Source organism: Gymnogyps californianus, chromosome 4 (genome assembly GCF_018139145.2).
Source record: "Gymnogyps californianus isolate 813 chromosome 4, ASM1813914v2, whole genome shotgun sequence".
Lineage (NCBI taxonomy): Eukaryota > Metazoa > Chordata > Aves > Accipitriformes > Cathartidae > Gymnogyps > Gymnogyps californianus.
The window spans coordinates 31,322,445-31,342,505 of NC_059474.1; the positions used below are offsets into that span (position 1 = coordinate 31,322,445).

At 37.0% G+C, this 20,061-nt stretch overlaps 1 protein-coding gene across 1 annotated transcript in view; it reads right to left on the reverse strand.

The window, feature by feature from the left end:
• CLOCK (clock circadian regulator) overlaps window positions 1-20,061 on the reverse strand; it is a 63,682-nt gene that overhangs the window by 30,872 nt on the left and 12,749 nt on the right. Inside the window, exons 3-4 of the mRNA XM_050895773.1 lie at window positions 2,662-2,776; window positions 131-221 (exon numbers count right to left, since the gene is read on the reverse strand). Of these exons, the coding sequence (XP_050751730.1) occupies window positions 131-177 (47 nt within the window). The 5' untranslated portion in view covers window positions 178-221; window positions 2,662-2,776. The remainder of the gene's footprint in view (window positions 1-130; window positions 222-2,661; window positions 2,777-20,061) is intronic.

Consider the following 20,061-nt stretch of genomic DNA (forward strand, 5'->3'; position numbering starts at 1 on the left):
ACAGCCAAAAACTCACTCCTCTTGTTTTTTGCATACATTAATATCTCTACGTATTAACCATAAGAAAAAAACTATTAAAGAAAGCATTGAACAGTAATTCCCCCAAAACTCTCAGTATCTATTAACATACCTGTCTGCAATGGAGCTCATTTTATGGGTGCTTATGGTAAAAAACATAACATATCACACTTTAGTCTTGTGGTAGACATTTGTACGTTTGCCTGTAAGAGAAGAAAAAATATCAAAATGTGACTCTGGAGGAACAAATATGTTCTTCATTAGAGCATACTGAAGTTTTCATTTACTCTATAAGCTGTTCTTAATCTTCCCCTCTCTTCCAACCTTCTGCTCTGCCCTCCTACCTTCTCTAATGCAGTCTCCATTACCATCATAACCTGGACTTTATCTCATTTTACATGACAGAGAGTTCAAGAGAACACTGTTTTATTAAATGCCACAATAAATAAATCTGGACTAAACCAATACAAACCTTTTTCTGACTCGGAATTCAGATATAGCTTTTCATTTTTATTTCAACTTTTACCTAAAAGACTCTCATAATTTTGAAGGTTGAACAGATGTAAAATACACCCCTTAGTAGTAATGCATTCTATTTAGAAATTGTGCAAACAGAAAGCATTTGGGATATAGTATTTTACAGCTATAATTTATTTCTTACTATATTTTTTTCTTGAGCACATTGTTATAATAGACATGTGAAATGACAACAATAAGATACCTATTAGAATGGGATCTCACTACTAGAGCAAGCTAGTTAACCTGGCCGTTTCTTAAAGCAGTCACTTATTCATTACCAAGTTTCAGCAGGAAGTTTTTGGTTTTCCAGCTGTACATATGATTTTGAATAAAGAAAGTGAATGAAATATTAATAGTGAGAGAACGAATATAAAATTAAAATAAGTATTTAATTCAACAAGTACCTACTTTTAGGTACCCAAAAATTATAAAATTACACGGGTTATGGGAAGGCTGAAAGCCAAACATAAACCAATACAATTAAACCTTTTTCTTTGATATAGAAAAGTCAGTTGTCAGAGGCTGCTCAAATGGAGCAGCAAGATTGTAACATTGTCAGTGATTAAGGAACAACTGCATGCACCAAGAAGTTTCATATGAGCTGAACTTGCAGATCTTTGGGAATTTTTACTATGTTACAAACTTAATAGTAAAAAGGCATTGCATTTATTTCAAAGGAGCTGGGTTTAGTCACTTCAGTGACTCATAGTTTCTGAGAAGGAAGGATTTGTTTGTTTCTGAGATTGCCAAATCCAGTGGAACTTGCAGTGTTAATACCACAAGAAATATGGCAGCAACTCCATGATCCAGACAGTCTGCAAAATGTTCCAGGAAAATCTTATCCCAGTTTTTTAAAATATGGGGAAACTGAGGAAGAAAGCTTATGTTTCAACCAAACTGTCTCAGAGTCTACAACAGCCACATCCTATGCAGGTTAGCTTCACAAAACTAGTATTTTTCCCCACAGTTTCATAACTTGAGTGCGGCAGGAAAGTAAATGGGAGAGCTGTGCTGCAGCACAATCTCTTTCAAGGTGCATCACAAGGTGTGCATGTAGTTTTGCCCAAATGCCCTCTACCCACTTCTTCAATTAATACGGCCCAACTTCGTCTTGTCTTTATTCTCCAAAATCTAGTGCTCTGAAGACACACCGGAAGCAAACCATTCCTTCACTCCAATTCTTCAAAATAACAATTGCACTGGCCATACCGACAAATTAAGTTCCCCAAATTAGTTGGCCAAGTTTTATAAAGTAATGGAGTTGCACTAGTTGAAAACCAGGCAGAAATGGCACGAGGAAAGTAAATTATGAAGAAGCGTTTGTTTGAATTTTTGTCAAAAGCATGCAACAACAGACAGGTTGCTCAGCAGTAAAAGCAAACTACCATCACTGGCATGGAATTAAGTTTAAAATCAAGACACTAATTAGAAAGTTGTTTTCATTTAGCTTACACAGTATGCACTAATACAGGTATGCACTAATTAAGCTTTTAGCCCTGTGTTAACTTTTAAACAAATTTGGTACCTAACATTATAGGGATCAAGAGTAACATGAAATTCTGTAGGACAAATGATACATTGTTCCCTTAATCTGCAAAAGAATAATACATGTATAGCTAAATACAAAAAACTTTCACCTGTGACATAACTGACATCTTCATTATGCAGGATCAGAATTTAAAAGTCAGTATTTTCACTTTAACAAAGCACTCAATTTCTAGAATTCAACAAAATCATTCACTTGTTACAGTATACAGATCCTATGTCAGAACTGGCAACTTAGATTTGTATCCAAGACAAATAGTTAAAAGAACTTAAAGACTACAGGAAATGCACCTGTAGTGCATTTGTTTCTCACTTTTCAAGGTCTGACCCTTCTGTCTTTGCATCCAGATTTGCAAGACACTGAACATTCTCAGCGAGAATCTCTGGACTGCAGAGATAATTCCAATGAAACCAGTCGAGTTTAAAGCAAACACTACATACATCAAGGACTATGTCTAAGTTTCAAATTCAGTTGTGTTCTGGAGAACAAAAGGCACTACTTAACACTGCTACTTAGCCCTTCAGTGTTGATAACTGAAAGCTATAGGAACCTTATTAATTATAAGAATACAATTTTACCTTTTAAACTTTGGGACTTGTTAAAGTGTGAGGTTTAGGGATGAAACCTGGTTCCTTTGAAGAACAATGTGGAGTTAGATGTATCCTCTTCTGCAGAAAAGCATTAAAATCTGAACTGTAAAAAAATAAAAAAGGAGAGTTTTAAAATCAATAAGTTTTAAAATGATCATTTATTTGTTTTTTTAATAAAAGAGAAGTAATCATTCCAACAAGAGTAATTTATAAATGCAATATTCTGCTTATTAGAAAAATCCCAAGTATTTCACTATCCGAATTCACCTTGCTTTAATGCTCTTCTCCTTGATATTCTGACACAATTTCATCTCTGCTTTAAGCTATCACTTTATGCCTATCCTTAATCTTGATGTCATTTTTACTTTTGAATTCGGTATCACCCACACCATCTACATCTTCACTTTCACTTGCTACCTTCAAAGTGTATCTTTATACCATTATTTAAACACTTTTTCTGCTGAAACTCTTACTCGGGCCTCTCCTGGCTTTCTCAGTTACGTCTTCTCTCCAAGTCTCCAAAATTGCCACTCTCAGGACTCCAGAATGTGCAGAATGCGGCTGCTGTCAACTAGCAAAGTTGCCCAGCTGCATTATTGCTACTCCCTCAGACACAGCCATTAACCCCTTCTTTCAAAACCCACTTCAAAAACACTTTCAAGAATGCATTCCAAACTCACAAACGCACTTCTTCCATAAAAAAACTCAGCACCAGTATAAGTGATCACCAACTTCCAGTCTCTTTGTACCGTTACATTTCATTTATACAGTTTCTTCCCTTGAATCATGCTACTTTCCACATTTTTAAGTTACATGAAATCAGTTTTTTCTCTCATCTTTATCCCATTTCTATCTGCCTTGCTTATTGTTCTTAAAATAAAATGTATTCACTATACAATGTACTTGTACCACTTCCGAAAAATTTTATTTTAAAGCATATTAAATTCTAAAAAGGAAGCTGGGATCTAAAAACTAAGCTTATGCTACTCTTGAATTCATTAATGGATTTTATGGAAACCACCAGAAGGATCTCTTATTTGATTAGAAAAGTTAAATTTCTCCTTCCCCTGCACCTAACAGAGGCTCTTAAGTGGTTAAAATACAGATGCAAATATTAACATAGGAAGTTAAAGCACAGCAGAACAACCTGCCAACAGGAGAAAAACAGTAACAGCATGATTCAATGAAGCCACTCGTTCTTTTCTGGCCAAATAACCTGCTGGCCCATTGACCTACTTTTTTAGGTGCTTACAGCCTCCTCTCCTATTCTGTTTTGTTCCATTTGACAAGTGCAAACATTAATAGTGACAAAGAGTCCCATGGAAGTCTAGGTTACAGAGGCTGCAACATGAAACCTGTGTTTTTAAACTGCCTGGAGTTGAACAACTCTGCCAACTCTCACCCAGCTCCTCACAGTTCTAATGAGGAACATTTTAGACCTCATCTCTGCAGTATGCAGAGGTGTATTTTTTTTTAAATCACAGTTAAACACATAAGACAAACACAACAGGACTTAAGCATAGAACCATATTTGATAATGTCTAAAACAGAATTTAAAAAGAAAGAAGTTTTTGAGGATATTTCAAAAAGGGATTTTAAAATGAGGAGGAAAGGAATATGTTTATGTCATAAATGAACATAAGCAAGCTTAAACCCAACCAAAAGGAAAGCTAATCACAGTGGAAAAGCTTTTGTAACCAAAACCACATAGATCTCTAACTCAGTAGAAATGGCATGCGTGTGAAAGCCAGCAGAAAGGTTAAGACGCCTACACGCCAGCATTGTCAGCCACAAGTGTTCAAAGGTCATGGATTCGTCTCCACAATTCATGAGGTTTCTTTAAATACAATGAATTATGTGTATTTGTCTTCAGACACTATATCTTTTGCACACATTCAGTGCATGTTTTCAAACTTTTCCGCAACCAAGAAGGCTAGAAACTTACTATCTTTAAGAAAGCTGAGGTCCTCAATCAAAAACTTTAGCTGCTGCCATGGATATACAAACTATTAATACACAACATTGCTCAATCTGTAGCAAAATCACAAAAACGAGCAACACTGCAACTTCTGCACTATGCTGACTTACCACTCAGGGAGAGGCAATAAGTTATTGGGTGCCAAGTTATTGCCTGGCCAAAGACACAAGGTTCTGAATAAATCATAGGGTAAAAAGCCACAATCCAACCTAAGGTAACAGTGAAAAGTTCACACCGTCTGATAAAACATTCCATGTCTTAGACTGAAAGAATTTCAGTAACTTCAGTCCAATTTTATCGTCAATACTGGTATGCATGTTGGTGATATTAAATCTTAGAAAGAAATTCAAAGATTGAACAAACTGTGAGATTACACTACAGTCTTGGTCATGACAGATGTTCTGTCAGGACTGGACTGAAAAATGGATGGGACAATAGTCAATGAGTTGCCTGTACTTAATTTTGCACATAGTCAGTGACTGAAACTTCTACGTCTCCAGCACTTCACCTTAACGGTAACATTGCTAAATGTTTTTGAGGAAGAATCAGTACTGCCCTTATATTGTAAAAGGGATTTTTATATAAATGTCTTGATTTTATAAGTAATATTTTCATGACTTTACAGATTACAGCCCTCAGACATAATTAATGTGAGGTGACATATTATTAAGACAAATAATTTCACCCAGGAAAGACCACAGGAAAAATAAAGGAAACAATGCAGTTTTCCAACACTACAGTTTCTTCAAACAGAAATAGATTAACTTCTTTAATACAACCTGATCTCTGTGCCATAATCCTATTTTTCTGGGGGAACAAACTAGTTATTATAATCACTGAGGATTAGCTTTAGAGAAGATCTTGTTTAAAGAATCAAAATCACAGCACACCAGTCTGTGCTTCCACAGCACCTGATGCACCAGCAGAGTTCTAACACTAGTTACGTACCAGAGTAAGCAAGCCAAGGAGCAGAAAAATCACACTGTGAGCAAACAGCTGAGCCAGAACCTGACTCCCAATGTAAGCACAGCACCAAAAGCCCTATTCATTATACAGATTCTGAGGATAATTATAAACCTTCTTGATACTCCTTTCTGGGAGCAAAGACACATTTGCTTCTGATAACTTGGATTATGAACTTCTGGGGTTTTACTCTACTAGGATATTACACCATAATGGGCAAGCAGAGATCCACCCATTATCTCATGCCCAGAACAGCGCATCACTATCACTCACGTTTTCCATTTTGCTCTTTGCTTCATAGCTTTACCTCCAGCCCAACCATTTTCCTCTTTAGCTTTTTCTTTTTTGGAGGTGGGATAGAGGGGAGGAGAAGGGGAAGAATTTGCTTTGGTTTAGTTCCTCTCTAGTAACCACAGACTTTTGTAGAGCGCAAGAGATCTTTAGAAGGGTAAACCATAACCTGCTCTCTAATCAGATATAGTTTGGCCTAATAGAACAAGCCAGCAGGTTTCAAGATACTTGGTCCTTTGCTTGCAATGGTATACACACCAACAGAAAGCAAATTAGGGTAATGACTGCTCACTTCTCGCTAATCAAAGGCTGTTAAAATACTATGTTTTTAAAACTGACATATGTCTCTTTCATTTTCTACCTCAAAATTAAAAAAAAGCAAAACAAACAAAAATATCAGAAGATAGGGCTGAAAAGAATTTCAAGAAATGGTGTCCAAACTTTGCAGCTGAAAAGGTTACTCTAGCAGCTGGGAACAGTCATATATTGCAACCTTTTCTCTACCGTGTCAACAAACCAACTGTAATCTTCATCTGTACTTGTGCAGAAGAGCTGACATATACCAGAAATGTAATTTTCTGTAGATAAACACGCTGTAACAGCAGGTATACATCTTCAGCTGCTTCACAGGAAAACAGAGTAGGAGAGGGCTGCTTCTAGCACAGACATCCACACAACTTGATCCCAGACGGGCTTTTAATAGGAAAATTTGTGAGTGGACATGAGTAGCCTGCTCAGGCAGAGCAGTTTGCTGAGGTCTATTACCTTTGCATGGAGTAGACAAGGACACATGAAGAAAGGGCAGTAGGACAGATGGTGGTGTGGGTTGCCATTATCAGAATAATTCATCCAGTCTCAAGTCTGTTCCTGAGGGACTTTTGGGAAAGAGGCTAAGTCCAGGCAGTCTATACGAGACATGAACTGCCTGGTAGGAGGCCTGTTGTGGTAGTGGTCAGAGATACCACAGGTTTAGTTGAGTTATAATGGCACTTGAAAGAGTGCATACTATTTGCCCACAGACCTATCTGTACGTAGTCCAAACAAACAGCAGCAGTTGGAAGAGCCTACAGATCACCACGAGTGGGAACAAAGTAGCAACCACACAGGTAAAAAGAGGTAAAGTTCTTAAATGGTTTGCCACACAGATGTGTCCTTGTCTACACCCTGTAAAGGTAATGGACCTAAGCAAGCTGCTCTGACAAGTCTGGCTAAAAGTCACTGTAAATAATATCCTCACAGAAATATGGATGATGAGGATTAGAGGAAAAAGCAATTCTCGCCTGCATTCTTCATGTATTAGACTGTCCTGCCATCAGGAGAGAACTTTGCTCTGTAAACTTGGGACTGAATGCAGTTTGCAATTTCCATCTCTCTAGCTTATGGTTAAAGAAAACACCCCTGCCCACCACTCCGCTGTTCCAGATCATTTGGGCTGATCTCTGTTTGACCAGCTGTTCTGCTGGCACTCTTCCACTCTTCTCTGGAGTCTGCATCTCCTTCCCCTTCCTCACCATAGAGATGAGCCCACAGCTCCCTCCCCAACACAGTGCAGCTCTCATCTTGGTTCAGACTGCGGTGAAGATACGTGCAAGAAAGATGGAAGAAGCCTCAGACTCTTTGCCCGGGCTACACTGGAGCCTGGCCCATGCCTGGCCACGTACCTCACTGATCTGGCCTCTGACTCACTGATTTAACTTCTCGACTCATCCTCAGACCTGTCTCCTCACCAGGAACTTGCTGGCGATCTGGGCTCTTGCCTGAGCCTGGCTGCCCTCCCCTGGGCACAGCCTGCCCCTCCAGCTCCCTGGCAGTCACCAGGAAAGCGGTCAGCAGGTTGTCATGCTTCCAATAACCGGTCCTCAGCTGTGGGGTGCTGAAGCACTCATCAGGCTTTTTTCCCCTCCATCCCTTTCCAGGCTGCCTGTATTATCTTTGCCTTCTAAGGCCCAAATTAACTACATTTAGAGATACCTGAGGTGTTGTTTATGTGCCCCCTTCAAATTATTAACAAAGATATTAAAAGAAAGTGATTATAATACTGATTTTCAGAGCTTGTCAGTGAACATGCTCCCTGTCTCAGAAAATCGTAAAGGATAAAATAGTACAAACCTAACTAATTTTATAAGATAAATTTGAAAGGCCATGTTTAATGACCTGGCCGTCAGAAACAATCGCTATTCTTCTGTATTCTCATTTAAAATATTTTCTCAGTCCTTACTGGAGATCCCCTTCCTTCAACAACAAAGCCGTAAGTGTGGCAGAAATAATGCTTGTAAATCCTGTGCAACTAGTCTGTACAAGAGAAAGACTGTGGCTACACGTTACGATTCCACTTGCACCCGTATTTATAAGGCTCCACCCTGCTTCTTGCCACCCTTCCTTGGCTCTCACTGGAAGTGCGCGCCCTTTCAGCTCTGGCCACACACTTAAGCAGATTTGTGAAATGATGTGTCTAAAAGAACCCACATATCACATAGTTTTAAATACAATCTTTATTATCTTGTTCTTATTAAAAAGTGTGGCTTCATGTACCTTTGAAAATTGGCACAGCTGAGGAACAGCACCCCTCTACAAAGAGGAGCAGGAACCTCTTAACTACACCTACCACTGCTGGATCTGTAACAGGGAACCATGGGTTAGACTTAAGAGTATGCATTGTGTTTGCACATCTAAAATACAATTTAGCTCATAATCAAGCCTGGCTGAAAAATACACCTACTGCCTCCTGAAATGGTGCTTAACAAAAAACCAATACTTCGCAACATGAGTTTTAATCACGAGAAGCTAACCTGTTAGTGTTACAACTCAAACCTGAAAATCTTCACATCTCTGTAAATCTCCATTTCCTTTAATGGGATTCTGGGCAGAAACAACCTGCAGCCAGCCAGCTCAAGAACAGATTCTAAATTAACGCCCACCGTGCTGCGGAAAAAGTGCTGTAGATGGTGTAAAATCTGGAGAGTCTGCTATTCTCTCTCACAGGAGGCATCTAAACTTGCTATATTTTACAATGAACAAATAAAATCCCAGCTTCCTTCTTCCAGCCTCTTAAATGGAACTGAGAAGGCAGGCAGTTGACAGGGTTTTTTCAGAAGTTCAAAAGGGGAAAAAATGCCACACACACACGCTCAAAAGTTTAAATTCCCACTGAATATTACTAATTATCCCAGAAAATTATCTGCAACATACAAAACAATGATTTTCTACAGAATAAAGTTACCAGACAAAAAAAAAAAAAAAAAAAAGTTCTTCACTTGATAATTTCTCAATATTAACAGAAATTTAAAGGAAAAACTTTAAAATAGGGTACCAAGATATCTATCCTGGAGTTAACACCACTTTGAAATAATTCATCCAATTACAAATGTGCATATTTATGAAACAGAGCATTAGCAATTTTAAATGTTTTGTATCAGATACAGATTTTAAGTTTAAACAACAATCTGTCTAAAATGGTTTGTCACATTGTCCTCAGAGGATAAATAATACTAAGAATACTAATAAATCTAACCAAAGAGGAAAAAGTTATTAAACACTTTATTCCTACACTGAAAAATATACATGAAAATTCACCAAGAAATGAGACAGATCAAAGGGATAAACATTGTTTTTCCCCTACCCCAATAATAAGACGGAAGAATGTCTAGATATAGAAAGTAAACCAATTGTTGAAAACTGTCCTGGAGAAAATTTATTATCAAATTCAACAGACATAATTATTACACAGTCAAAGCAAGATAACACCAAGTAAATTATTCTTCCATGCCATACAAAATTTCTGCTCGGTACTGATATACAGTCATGTTTAAATTTAGAAAATGAGACTTTACAATTATTGTTACTGCAACAACACTCAGGTATCCACTACAATTAATCTTGCAGACAAACATGAACCTACATGTTAGGTGAGCACCTTAACTGCAGGACTTTAGTATGCGAGTGTGTTGCGAGGTGGGAAAGGTAGCGAAAAAGCAGTTTTTTAAATTCACATAAATGAATCTTTCCAAAATTCTATCCTAGACCAGAAAAATTTACCCAATGAAGATTTATTAGCTTTTATATCCAAAGGAACACTTATACTTTTTACATAAAGAGTACTGACTAATCTGGAAAAACCTTCAGTCAAAATTTCTTGTTCTGTTCTCACTATTGCATTCTAAAATCTTCAGAAATCCAAGAAGTCAACAGATGGCCAAGAGGGTCTGTAAGAAGTTATGCAAGTTATTTCTGCACCCAATGCCTTTACAGTCTATTTAGGAGAAATTTTAAGGATATAGCTATGAGTCTTAAATCAGTTTTGCTTGATTTATAATTCACCTTACCTTTTAAGGGATAACCAACTATTTCATATCAACAACTTATTCCTTTAAGATACCATTATCTAGCACATCCAGAAACATCTTACCGCTTCTCAATTATACACACATTAAAAAGGGGTGGAGGGGGCAGAGGGAAAGCGGCATGCCATACCAGACAACTCAATGAAATGAAATCAAGTATTTTTTTTTTATTTTTAAACAGGAGACAAAGACTTATTCCTAACTCTTGGACATGGTAGTCACCTAGAATGTGGCAGAAACAGACTAAGTACTTCCTCTGAATCAGTCCACAGGTAAAGAATTACCACATGTAAGATAGCAAGACCAATATATACACAGACCATGCAGGTAACTACATGGCTACAGACACTAGGCACTTCACACCCTAACAGTTACTTATATTTGTAAGCACTTTTACCAAACTCCTTGGTCAAGCTGAAAGTTTTCGTTATGTTAGCCTTTGATCATTACTTTGACCACTCATTTCCACACCCATATTAAACTCCCTCTCTTCTGCTAGCATCAGTATCTGTGATCACACAGTCAACACAGCCTAAAACTGGTCCAGCCTAAAACTAACCCGCATACTGTTTCATTCAGCTAAATCAACTACATTTGTTTCACCATATGGCTGCTCAAAAGCTGTGTTGGCACAGGGGAAGGGGAAACAGTGAATCACCAGGTTAGACATCTTTTGGCAACAATGCCATTTCATGCTGACCTACACCATGTGTTAAATTACAACCAGAGAACAAAATTAGGAAAAATGAGATTCAAATTGGTGCTCAAAGAAACGAGCGTTGTAGTTACTACTTGACAAGTCTGCTTCGTATTTAAATGAAACATCTGTACTCTCCCATGCATTGCTGCATCTCATGTGGCAACCCGTGACAAATGAAATTTCTGGACAGAATGAGGTTCGTTTATCTACACTGATCCAGACTCATGGATCAGCTTCTGGATATGAAAAAAAATCCAGAACTCAGCCTTAGAGTCAATGGGAAAGTCAAGCAAAATTTAAAGCACAGGAGTATAGATACCTGATGCGTTGCTAAGTAGTTACCAACCTATCTATCAAATAACATGTCAATTAGCATGAACTGTGGCTATTTTAAGATGATCCTCAGTACAGATACTTATACAAGTGTAGTCACCTGAATGAATAATATGAAACTGAGAAAATTTAATGAAAGAATGATTTACACCAACAGCAGCTATTTGTAACTCTTAGAATCGTACAAGTGTTCCAAATGGACATATATAAAAAAAGATTAGGACAGTTGCTAACAGTAACACCCAAGAACAAGTGACAGGTGTTTCAGAAAGCTAGTATTTAATCTGAAACTTAATTATCCACCTCACATAGAAATGCAAACATGTAAATAAAACACTTTAAAAATATTCAGTGATAGGCATAATTTTTTTTCCAAGTTGATTGCACAATCCTCGATTTGTGCAGCTGTGGAAGTGCTTCTGATGCTTAGATTTCCCAGCACGGGTGACTCATGCACAGCTAAATTATTCTGTAAAGCTTTTGTGAAGAGTGGACTGTTTGACTGCCTGAAGAACGGAGTAGGCAGTGCACTTCACTGGAAAGTGTCTTCAAAAAGAAAGAAGTGAGACTTTACATTCACGTTTCCATAAAATGAGAGAGTAGGAACATTTGAAGCTCCAACATTGAAGCACAGTCCAAGTCAAAAATTACCAAACAAGCAGCTCCTCCTCCCTGCCTCTCCCCACCCCCTTCCCCTAGAAGTCATGCACATCATCCTGGAGACCAGAAAGTGATAACAAAAGAAAAAAGAATGAGGTAGTAGAAAATGAGAACAAAACAAAACAAGGAAAACACTAGGGGATGCTAACTGAAGTATTCAAAAAAGATGTGGCAAAATACACTTCTGTATTAGCATGCTTACTGTTTGTCCTGGTTTCTGCTGGGACAGTGTTAACTCTCTTCTTAGTAGCTGGTACACAGTGCTGGGTTTTGGATTTAGTGTGAGAATGATGTTGATAACACTCTGATGTTTTAGTTGTTGCTAAGTAGCACTTACCTTAAGCCAAGGACTTTTCAGTTTCCCATGCTCTGCCAGCAAGCGGGTGTGCAAGAAGCTGGGAGGGAGCAGAGCCGGGGCAGTTGACCTGAACTAGCCAAAGGGGTATTCCATACCATGGAACATCATGCCCGGTATATAAACAGGGAGGAGTTGGCCAGGAGGTGCGGATTGTGGCTCTGGTGTCAGTCAGCAGGTGGTGAACAACTGCATTGTGCATCACTGGTTTTTTTCCTTCCCCCCCCCCCCGCCTTCCTTTTTTTGTTGCATCCCTTTTCATTACTATTATTATTATTATAATTCATTATTACTATTGTTAGTATTATATTTTACTTTAGTTATTAAACTGTTCTTATCGCAACCCACAAGTTTTACTTTTTTTCCTTTCCTCCTCCTCACCCCACCGGGAGGGGGGAGGGGGAAGCAGCTGCGGGGTGCTTAGTTGCTGACTGGGGTTAAACCACGACACTGTTATGTTCATAAGAGTAACAAGATTTAACAGAAGTAAAGACTTTTCTAAAATTCTGGTGTCTGCCAATGGATCCTTCAGTTTTTCCCCCAATACAACTACCTGTTACAGAAAGAGCAAGTTTACACATTAAATAAAAACCTCAATACTATAGTTACAGAATTCCAAACCCCTGCATTGCACTACTCCTTCATTTCAATAAACAAAACACTGGAGTTACTCTTTTGTCAGAACTTTTAATATAACAATCCAGGCTCAACTGGAATTACAGTGATTACAAAACCTGAGATACAGGACGAGTCCTTCATATTACATAGGCAAGAAGTGCGTTAACAGGAAAGGGAAAAACAAAACCAAAACAAAAAGGTTTTGCAATTGGTACAGAGAGGAAATGTCTTAACTGTTGTCTTGGCTAAAGAATGGACAAAACCAAGGCAGAAAAACTTTACTTTTCTTGTCCCTGGAAACTCTTTGCAAAACACTTTGTAACCACTTTGGGGACAGGTGTTAGGTATCCTCTCACCACCCTGCTATAAGCAAGAATCAAAAGGAAACAGAACATCAGCCAACGTATAGTCAATAATTGGACTTGCTCAGCCAGGAAAGGTTGGGCATTATTTTGACAAAACGGATAGTACTGCATGAACTAAGCAGAAACAGCAGTGCAGCAATAGAAAAAAGCATATAAAGTCAACTCTAAATTTAATGTAATTTTACTGTAATCATTCTGCATATATTCTTTTGTATATGGAAATAAAAAAGGAAGAACATCTTTACTTAAGTATTCAAATATTAGAGCACTGAACACAACTGAATTTCTGAATGTTCAGTAAACACAGTTCAAAGGAAAATTATAGTTTGAAGTAGCACTGTAACATTTAACCAACTGTCTTTTAGCATTGTGTGTTTCTGAAACATTATCAATTTATGTAGATATCAAATTTGCTCAAATTCGTTCTTCATTCTCCTGAGCACCAGCAGCATGCACTCCTCCTTTGTGGCTTGCTACTGACACGAGCAGAAACTTTCAGAGCTTATGCTGACTGAGTTCAGAAAACCTACTGCATTCACCTTCTGAGGGTCACCAGAGAAGCAGCGAAAGACAACCAACAAATTCCTTGTTCCCATAGATCAGTACGATCTTCAAAATGTTGGGCCCAGTCAATTTAATTGTAAATTAAGCTGATAATTATGATGACAATATTACTCTTCAAGCATTAGGAATTTTTTTAATGAAGGCTTTCGGGACGTTGCAGACTAATTCAACACTCATAGCAAAAGTTCTGTCAATTATTTCCCATTCCCCCAGCTCTTTCAAGAATATCATAAGATCATGATATTGACTGAAAGACATAAAACGTAATATAACTGAGGAATTTCTAAGCCAAGCTTTTTTAAGCTTTGCTGCTACCATATTTGAGATAAGAATTTTCAAGATTAGGTTATGGGGGAAAAAAGGTCACAAATTCAGCTCCTTTTTGTATTTTTGGAAATTCTGTCCTGATACTTCCATATAAACTTTAAAAAGTTTCAAATGAGTCCTCGAAGTTATTTATGTAAGAACTACTAGTCCTTTTTACCATCTAGAATACTCAAAACAAAATCACACCAGCTACTTGGGACCATACTCACTACAACTGCATGACTTTAAACTCTTTTCCTCAGCTTTTTTCTTTTTCTCTTTTACCACTTCTTAAGCTTTTCTTTCACAGAATGATTAGACGACACTATTTCTATCTACCAAAACACGTCTCGGTATGCTTACTTCTTGCCCCTCAAAGCCTTCTCTGCACTCTCAAGTTCTCAACACCTCCCAAATTAGTATCACCATATTTTATTTGCAAACATTTAAAACCTTCCCTTCCAGGTCATTACTGAAGATGCTAAAATTAGCACTGCTTAAAAGACTGCCATCTCAACTAGCAAGTAGGACCTAGTTAAAAATCAAGTTGCACTAGATGCATTTTACAATTAATATTTTAGATCAAAGCAAATCTGGTAACCCACCCCTTATAGGCTCTTTTCCCACTTTATTAACAGAACCTGACTTAGATCATCCAGCACTTAAGTCCTGAAAAGTAACATTAAGAAAGTATTTATAAAAGCATTATAGCTGTTCCAATTTTCAATTAATATCAGTTATCAAAAAGTAAAACTATAATCAAGTTTTATTTTCAATGGCGATTCTCTCCTGCTCAGAACATTGTGAATATGGTTTCAATGACCTAGGATCTTGCTAGTAGCCTATTTAGCACTGGTATTGAGGAATGGGATTCCAAAAGCTATCAATATGAGGCCACATGCTAACAGGCTAATGAAAACAGCTGTATTGTATTTAAGCATACATTAAGGCTTCAAACAGTTCAGCTATGCCTGACACATTAACTAGTATGCAAATAGAGTGAGAATGAAATATACACTTCAACATAACAGTGCAATATTTGTAAGACAAGATTACTTAAAATAACGAGGACTCTTCATAACTTGCTGGCTTACAATTCTCACATTTTGACTCTCAACATTTTTCTTCATTTTAAATTGAGGCTTGTACCTGCCTCAATGAGGCCTCCTCCCAAAGCTGCTATATGAAGCAGCTAAGTACTAAATTTTGATTTTTACTTAATGCTTTTTTTTTTTCAAGAATAGAATAGTTTAGGTTGGAAAAGACCTTTAATATCATGAAGTCCAACCATTAACCTAGCATTGCCAAGTCCACCACTAAACCATGTCCCTAAGCACCACATCTACATGTCTTTTGAATACCTCCAGGGATGGTGACTCAACCACCTCCCTGGGCTAAAATGCTACATACACACCTGACAGTAATAATCGCTCTTTTAGAAAGGATTATACAAATTGAATGGAGATGCTTAAGCCTAGCAGAATAAAATATGCTAGCTTTTATAATATGTTTATGCTAGTTACAACATGAGGGAATAGATTGAAAAAAAACAATTTAAATAACACTGCAAATAACTTGGTTTGAAAAAAATCACCAGCTTTAATAAAAGAAAAATATAAAGTTCTCCAAAATGCTGCTGATACTTGTGCTGCTACAACCTTAGATTTTTTTTTTAATTATTATATTAAAGGGATGTTGTTTTAAATGTCCCTAACAATAGAAATCTTACTTGAATCTTGGAAATCTTCTGGAAAAAATACTGAAAGCTAAGGCCTAGATTCTGCAAAGATTTAATAAACAAGAAATATAACTGAGTTTAGTCCTAATCATTGGCTTAGACATGCGGGATATTACACTAGCACTAAGTGTGCAAAATTCTTGGGAATCTCTGAGCTTAAAATTACATGGAGCTGATGGGGAGAACTCTTACAACTGTTGCTTCAAGATAAAATGATTTAACATTGGCAACTAAATATTACTTAAATTTTCAAAACCTTAACAACTGCCATCTACAACCTCAAATTGAGGAATTCAGTCCGGGGGGGGGGGGGGGGCGGGAATCTGTCTTGATTCATGATAGCTCAATGCACAGAAAGAGGGTAATAACTGCAAACACCTGTGAAGACCATTTCTTTTTCTTTTTTTGTCTTGCTCCTACTTAATGACTGCAATAAAACACTGGACTTGGGTTTTTTTCAATGCAGATGAGCAGCTCAAGTAAAACACCTCGAGTGGGAAGTACACAAACTTTAGAATTCTATATAAAAATTATGAAATGAAAGAAACCAGAAGACTCCTATTTTTAACAATCTAAGAATATAAGCAGGTAAGAAAAACAGACTAAATGATCAAAATTTCAAAAGGTAGTTACGATTTAGTCATTTGATTCACTGTCACTTGTAGTATTTGTTTCCTTGACAGTTTGTATTAACAAAAGTTGCAAAGAACATCCAAGGCACTTTGAAAGTTGTAAATATTAGCACCGAAACTTATAACTGGATTTGTAGAACAGATACATATCACAGATGTTCACTGCCCTCATCTACTGACCTATAACCAAAGTGAACAATTTTGGCTATGTCTCCATTAGCAAGTAATCTGGAACAGTAGAAATGGATCAGTAGATCAAAGCAGCTGGTGCTGACACTCCTATGCTAGTTGCTCAAGAGGGTTTATTTTGGATTAGATTTCATCTGGTCTCCAGAAGCAAACATCACCATCACACAGGCCATTCAAAGTTTTCCAGGGATTTAATAATTGATTCAGACCTGTATGTCCCCAGTAGAGACAGAAGAACACTTTGCACCTGCAGCAGAACTTACAAACTAGTTTTCTGGGAAAGGAATGTAGTTGGAACACCCTGAGCAAGTGTCTGGTAAGGGGAGATAATTGAGGGATTTTCTCCAAAACAGTATTAATGATCCACATCAAAATGGTAATGCATACACTGGAATTATATCCTACCTTTCCAAACCAGACTAACCAAAGCAGGTGTCACCTCAGAAAAGAGAATACTGGAGGGCACTGAAAGACTCTAGAAAAATTCTGTAAGCTTTTCTTCGTAACTCCTCACCACAATTAAAAAAAAAAAAAAAAAAAGATCATGGTACATGGCAATCTACTGGCTACCACAAAAAGAATTTACTTCCCCTATCCCAGAATTCAGCAGAAGACATTAAAACTGGATATCCCTATCACTTTGGCTTAATTTCTCTTTTCTTCATTTCTTCATCCATCTTTTATGTCCTTTTTTCTCACTTGAAATATTTTACTTCTTTTCTTGTTTCCCCCTTATTTTTTCAGATTTTTCTCTCATTTATTTATTTATTTCCTCCTATTACCTGGGCTATTAAATACAGCAAGAGAAAACTAAAGATTCTGGCATTTCTGAACTTTCAGACAGAGCTGTCAGTGTTGTTTTTTATTTGGAAATTCAGATGGTGTAGACTGAGACAGGCATGCAAGCACTACCACTGTGATTTAACTTGCCCTAACTCAAACAAAATTTAAAAGGGCTAAAGATGAACATGTGTTTGCTTCAATCATTCAAACTGATCTCCAAATCCAGTGCTAAGCAACTATGTGAATTGAGAAAAATCAGATTAATGACACGGGAATTTAGTCTCCTGTAAGACTGAAATTAGCCTAGTTCTAAACGTCACCTCAGAGATCAGCCACAGGAACACGGAAATGCTAAGGGAAACTAATCAAGCAACTTATGTTATGGAAGAACTTCATTACAGAAACACTAGATAAAAATATATTTGGGTATATACACAGCTTTTTACCTTCGGAGTAAAGCCAGGAATATATTGCTTAATCTTTGCCTTTTTTTTTTCCCTTTCTGAGCTATGTCATTTGTTTACATAATAATTTAATCTTCTAGATTTTAGGTTAAATGCCAGAGTTTCTCTTCGCGTTGTAAGTTATAAACAGGATTTTGTCACACACTATTAACTCATTGGTTGCTTAGATAAATATTCAGACTCATCTAGTTTCACTGACATTCAATATACAACATCCAAGTAATTTTCCAGAAGATTTTTGCAAATGAAAGAATGGGCTTCACTCTGCATTTACTAAAATTTAGATGAAAAGAAAATCAAGATGTCTTTAAAGCATTTCCTAAAGAAAAATGGCCTTTTAAGAAAAACAAAAAACAAACCACAAAACAACACTATACAAACTTTCACATGTACATAAACTGAAAATTTTAAGTATAATGACAATCCTTTTCATTTCAGAAGCTTCCTTCTGTGTGGACCTGGGCTTCAAAGCAAAACCCAGAGTTTGTAAGTAATTCTGGTTTTAGTAACAAAAAATCAATTAGCAGCAATTTTCATCAACATTAAATACAACTTATTCCACTGATTTTTTTAAATCCTATTAAGCAATTACAGAATTTTAATATGAATTCAATACTACATTTTTAATCCATAAAAATCTAAGAAGCAATAAATTGTTCCATTTACTGCTATACTGAACACAGATTCCATCTTCCTGTAACTCATGAACACCAGACGCTCTTGGGTCACTTCAACACAAAAAACCCAAAATATTTGAAAAGGAAGTTCTGTGCAGTCCTATAATAAGCAAAAGGGAGGGGTGGAAACGTTAAGATCATCCTCCACACTATAAATTCTAGTTTTAGCAAAAGAAAGTGGAACTAGAAGTGTCTAGCCTGTCTTGTAAGTCTGTCTTCATTTGTTTCATAACTTGAATCTTTAGATAAACAGGGTGGTGATTTCTCCTACATAGCACCTCTCCCTCCTCTCTGCCTGGCCCAGAGCATACCTTTGCTTTGGTCAGCAACTCCCCTACTTTATTTCATTAATTTAAGTCAACTACTCTGATCTAAATGTAAAACCTAGGATAATCTCTTAGGCTTGCTCAGAAACAATCTCTTTTTTCCCTTAAATCTCAGTTAGGAACCAAGAGACCATTTTCAGATAATTAGCTCTCTATATCCTATTAAACAAATTTTGATTTAATGAGTTGCAATTTTTCTTTACTGTGACAGGCAGAGCAGTCCCAATAATTATGACCAAGATAACTAACTACCCTACAATACTACATTTACCATTCCTTGTGGATGGGCTCTGATTGTGCTGCTGCTACTCCTTATTCATTGCACTTCTACAGCAGGCATACAAGAACAAATCTGAATAAGAGAGTGATTTGACTTCACTGTTCTCAGTAAATGTGGTTTTGCACAAATAGTGACATGGGCATGTTTCCAGAGAAGCACAGAGGCACTACTACAAGCACTCACACATGCACACAAGTCAGTGAGAGAGAGTACAACAACTTTCAAATCTCTCTTCTCGTCTATTTCTATAAATCAGTGTCACAAGTATTTTCTCTCTATTTAGTTATTTGCTTTTCATGCTTCTATGAAAAACATTAAGAAAAAAAGTATAAAAATACGTTTTTATATAAGTAAATACAAAAGTTCTGTACCTTAAGAACAGTTTTAAACTGAGGATTTTCAGCACAAGCTAAAAAAAAAAGCTCTGAGGAAGAAACACAAGTAAAAGGTGAAGGAAAACAGCCCATGGAGAGACAAGCAGTAAATAAAGCTGAAGTATGCCCTGGAAAACACAAATTCTTAATAAAACAAAGCAGATCCTCATGGTCTAAAAAGATTACTTGAAAAGCAACACCAAAGATGCACAGCATGCATAAGTTTTCAGGATGCTCAAAAAGAAGTCTTTTGTAACTTTTAACCACACACAGCATGCACTGTTCAAAACAATCTATTTTATTATGATCTGTTCTAAACACAAGAGCAGCAATAAAGAAGAAAAATCAAAGAATACAGAAAAGTTGAAACAAAAATGCACAAGTTATGGAAATATACTGCTGAAGCAGCATTTGAAGGACAGCATCAGCAGTAGATGGGGGGTGGGGTTATG